At 39.3% G+C, this 2,617-nt stretch overlaps 1 protein-coding gene across 2 annotated transcripts in view; it reads left to right on the plus strand.

Moving 5' to 3' along the window:
• lrpprc (leucine-rich pentatricopeptide repeat containing) overlaps window positions 1-2,617 on the plus strand; it is a 57,797-nt gene that overhangs the window by 36,393 nt on the left and 18,787 nt on the right. For both annotated transcript variants that reach the window (XM_005727312.2, XM_005727313.2), the window contains exons 26-27: window positions 2,230-2,298; window positions 2,452-2,542. In XM_005727312.2, coding sequence (XP_005727369.1) covers window positions 2,230-2,298; window positions 2,452-2,542 — 160 coding nt within the window. The remainder of the gene's footprint in view (window positions 1-2,229; window positions 2,299-2,451; window positions 2,543-2,617) is intronic.

A 2,617-nucleotide genomic window follows, 5' to 3' on the forward strand; every position in this document is an offset into this window, starting at 1 on the left:
TCATTACACAAACTCAAAGTCTTGTCTAATTACTGTGTGTGTGTGTGTGTGTGTGTGTGTGTGTGTGTGTGTGTGTGTGTGTGTGTGTGTGTGTGCGTGTGTGCGTGTGTGTGTGTGTGAGAGCAGTTGTGGTGCTTTGAGCCCTCAAGACTTTACCAAGTAAAAGGAATCAGAGGCAAAGAGATGGAGCACTTGCACCAGGCCTTAGTCTCTAAGAAGATTAGACAGACTGAGAGAGAGTGAGTGCAACACATTTTAATTTGTCCCTTTGGCTGGTTGGGTAAGAACATAATGCCTTTGCCTGGGACAGCTAGAGGGATGGAGAGGAGGAGCAGGAGAGATTTGGAGGAAGAGGGAGGGATTGAGAGAAGTGGGGATTGAAAGAGGAAAGCATGGCAGTCAGGGGAAGGGATGAAGCTGGTCTTTCCTTTTACTCTCCCCTCTCTCACAGTATGATGGGCTCCCATCAAAGAGGCCAGCAGGGATTGAGCGCTGTTGATCCTCATTCAGATTAACTTCCTGCCAGATCGGTCTGTCCTTTCTTTTTTTTTCTTTTTTTCCTTAGCCAGATTACCAGGAAGACAGGCAGAGTGAGGTTTCTCAATCCTAGTCTTATTCAGATTGTATCAAAGCCCCCAGGAGACAGATGAAATCCTGATCACTGTTATTCCATGATAATCATCTAGTCACTCCTCATATCAGACTAAATCATAGCTACATGAGCCTGCAGATCAATCTATGTCAGCCTTTATTGACAGCCCACACACTCTGTCTGTCTGCATCTCACTGGTGTCCTAAAAATCTGAGCAAATCTCCTGGCTGTAACTGCCGGGGCGGCAGATTCTCTGCATTTGAAATCATAATTTTATTGTTGAAGTTCCTTTTTTTAAACGCCATTTTCACGAGTGTAGTGGGAGGTCTTTCTGTAGTATTTCCACAGTTCATATAGGACAGTTCCAGTGTTGCATTGTGGAGTCCTAGATAATGGTCTCTACTACAAGGTAGAGTGTACTGGAAGTGGCTTCACTGGGTTTTTAAACTTATTCGTGGCAAACATTTGCTATTCCTGCTCCCCACGATATACATTAGCTATGAGAGTTTTTTGTATCAATATTGCTCTAAAATGCACTCAACAATCCTCTTTGTTTGGGTTGCCTCTGAGTTTTCTGCCTTCATTTATTCCCAGACTGTTATTCTGAAATACAGTAGCATATTTTGTATGACTTCCTCTTCTTTGTGGAGCGGAACATATGTTTCTTATGAATCTGGCTGTATGTTTGGAGTGTAGAAGAAATTTCAGATCAGTTAGATGCTTCTATGTTGTTACTGGATTAAAAACAAAATCTGAAATCCGTAAATCTTTGCACAGCACTGCAAATTTGTCAAATCTGAGTTTTGGATAACTGATTATTGAAAAAGTAATTTAAAGTGAAAAAGTACTTCTAATGGACATATTCACTACACTGTGAAACTCAATGATTTCCTCAGATGTAGCTTTGGTAAATGCATGTGTCCGACTCCTGAACACATATTATATATCAGCTCTGTTTTCTTTGTATCAGTAAATTGCCCTTTAGCTTTTATGTATTGATAATCTGCCAAACTAATGATCAAACACATTATCTTTAGAAATAGATCATTGATGATCTTGTAAAACCACTGCACTTTCACAAAGCCTCCTGCCAGCAGACACATTTAATTTTTAAAATCTGTTGTATATCAGCTCGTGATTAGTCTACACCAATAGATGCTAATATTTAAGGACTCTTAATACTAGGGTACGGGTGGATCAGTGTTATGTTAAGGATAATGCTTTAATGGTTTTGTATTATATTGATTTCCACCCTATGTTGTGCACAGTGAAGTAATGTTTTTTTTATTTGTCCTTTAGTTTCGAGAGATTAAAATTCCTTTAAGGGAGACCTGGTCAAGGGCAGCAGAAATTGCAGCAAATATAAATAGAAGTAAAGAAACAAACACAATTGGCATGAAGTACAGACATTGTAGTAATAATAATAGTGACACTGATAAAATATAAGCCTGGTGTTGGAAGATGTTATTAACCGGGATCAAGTAAAAAAAAAAAATTAAAAAAAATTGAAGTATATCTTGTTGCTATGCAGCATCTGACCAGTTATTTGACATCTGAGACATGTGAGGAACAATTTACTGAAGCTGCTATTTATCAATTAATCAACTGATTTCTTTTGTCTGTTTTCTTTTATCTAGACCCCTGGGCTGAGGGCAAAGCCTGGACGTGTGCAGTGGTATGCAGAGAAATGCATTTTAAGTAACCAGGTAGGTAACACACACACACACACACACACACACACACACACACACACACACAGGCCTAAAATTACCAAAGCCACACAAAGAAGAAGAAGGAAAGAATATAAATGCAGAAAAAAAAAATCTAAGTTAAAGTATATATTCTGTCTGTGTGTACAGCTAGAGGCCTTGGAGCAGATGGTGGACATGACTGCCAAGCTGTTTGAGTGCGACAGAGATGAGATGTACAATTATCTCCTCCGACTCTGCAGTAAGTCTTTTCCTTTCATTTGTCTGTGTGCTCTTTTATTTGGTTTCTCTGTTTGTGGGTTTGACCTACAAACTG

This window comes from Pundamilia nyererei, unplaced genomic scaffold (genome assembly GCF_000239375.1).
Source record: "Pundamilia nyererei isolate P.nyererei 1_Seehausen unplaced genomic scaffold, PunNye1.0 scaffold00024, whole genome shotgun sequence".
NCBI lineage: Eukaryota > Metazoa > Chordata > Actinopteri > Cichliformes > Cichlidae > Pundamilia > Pundamilia nyererei.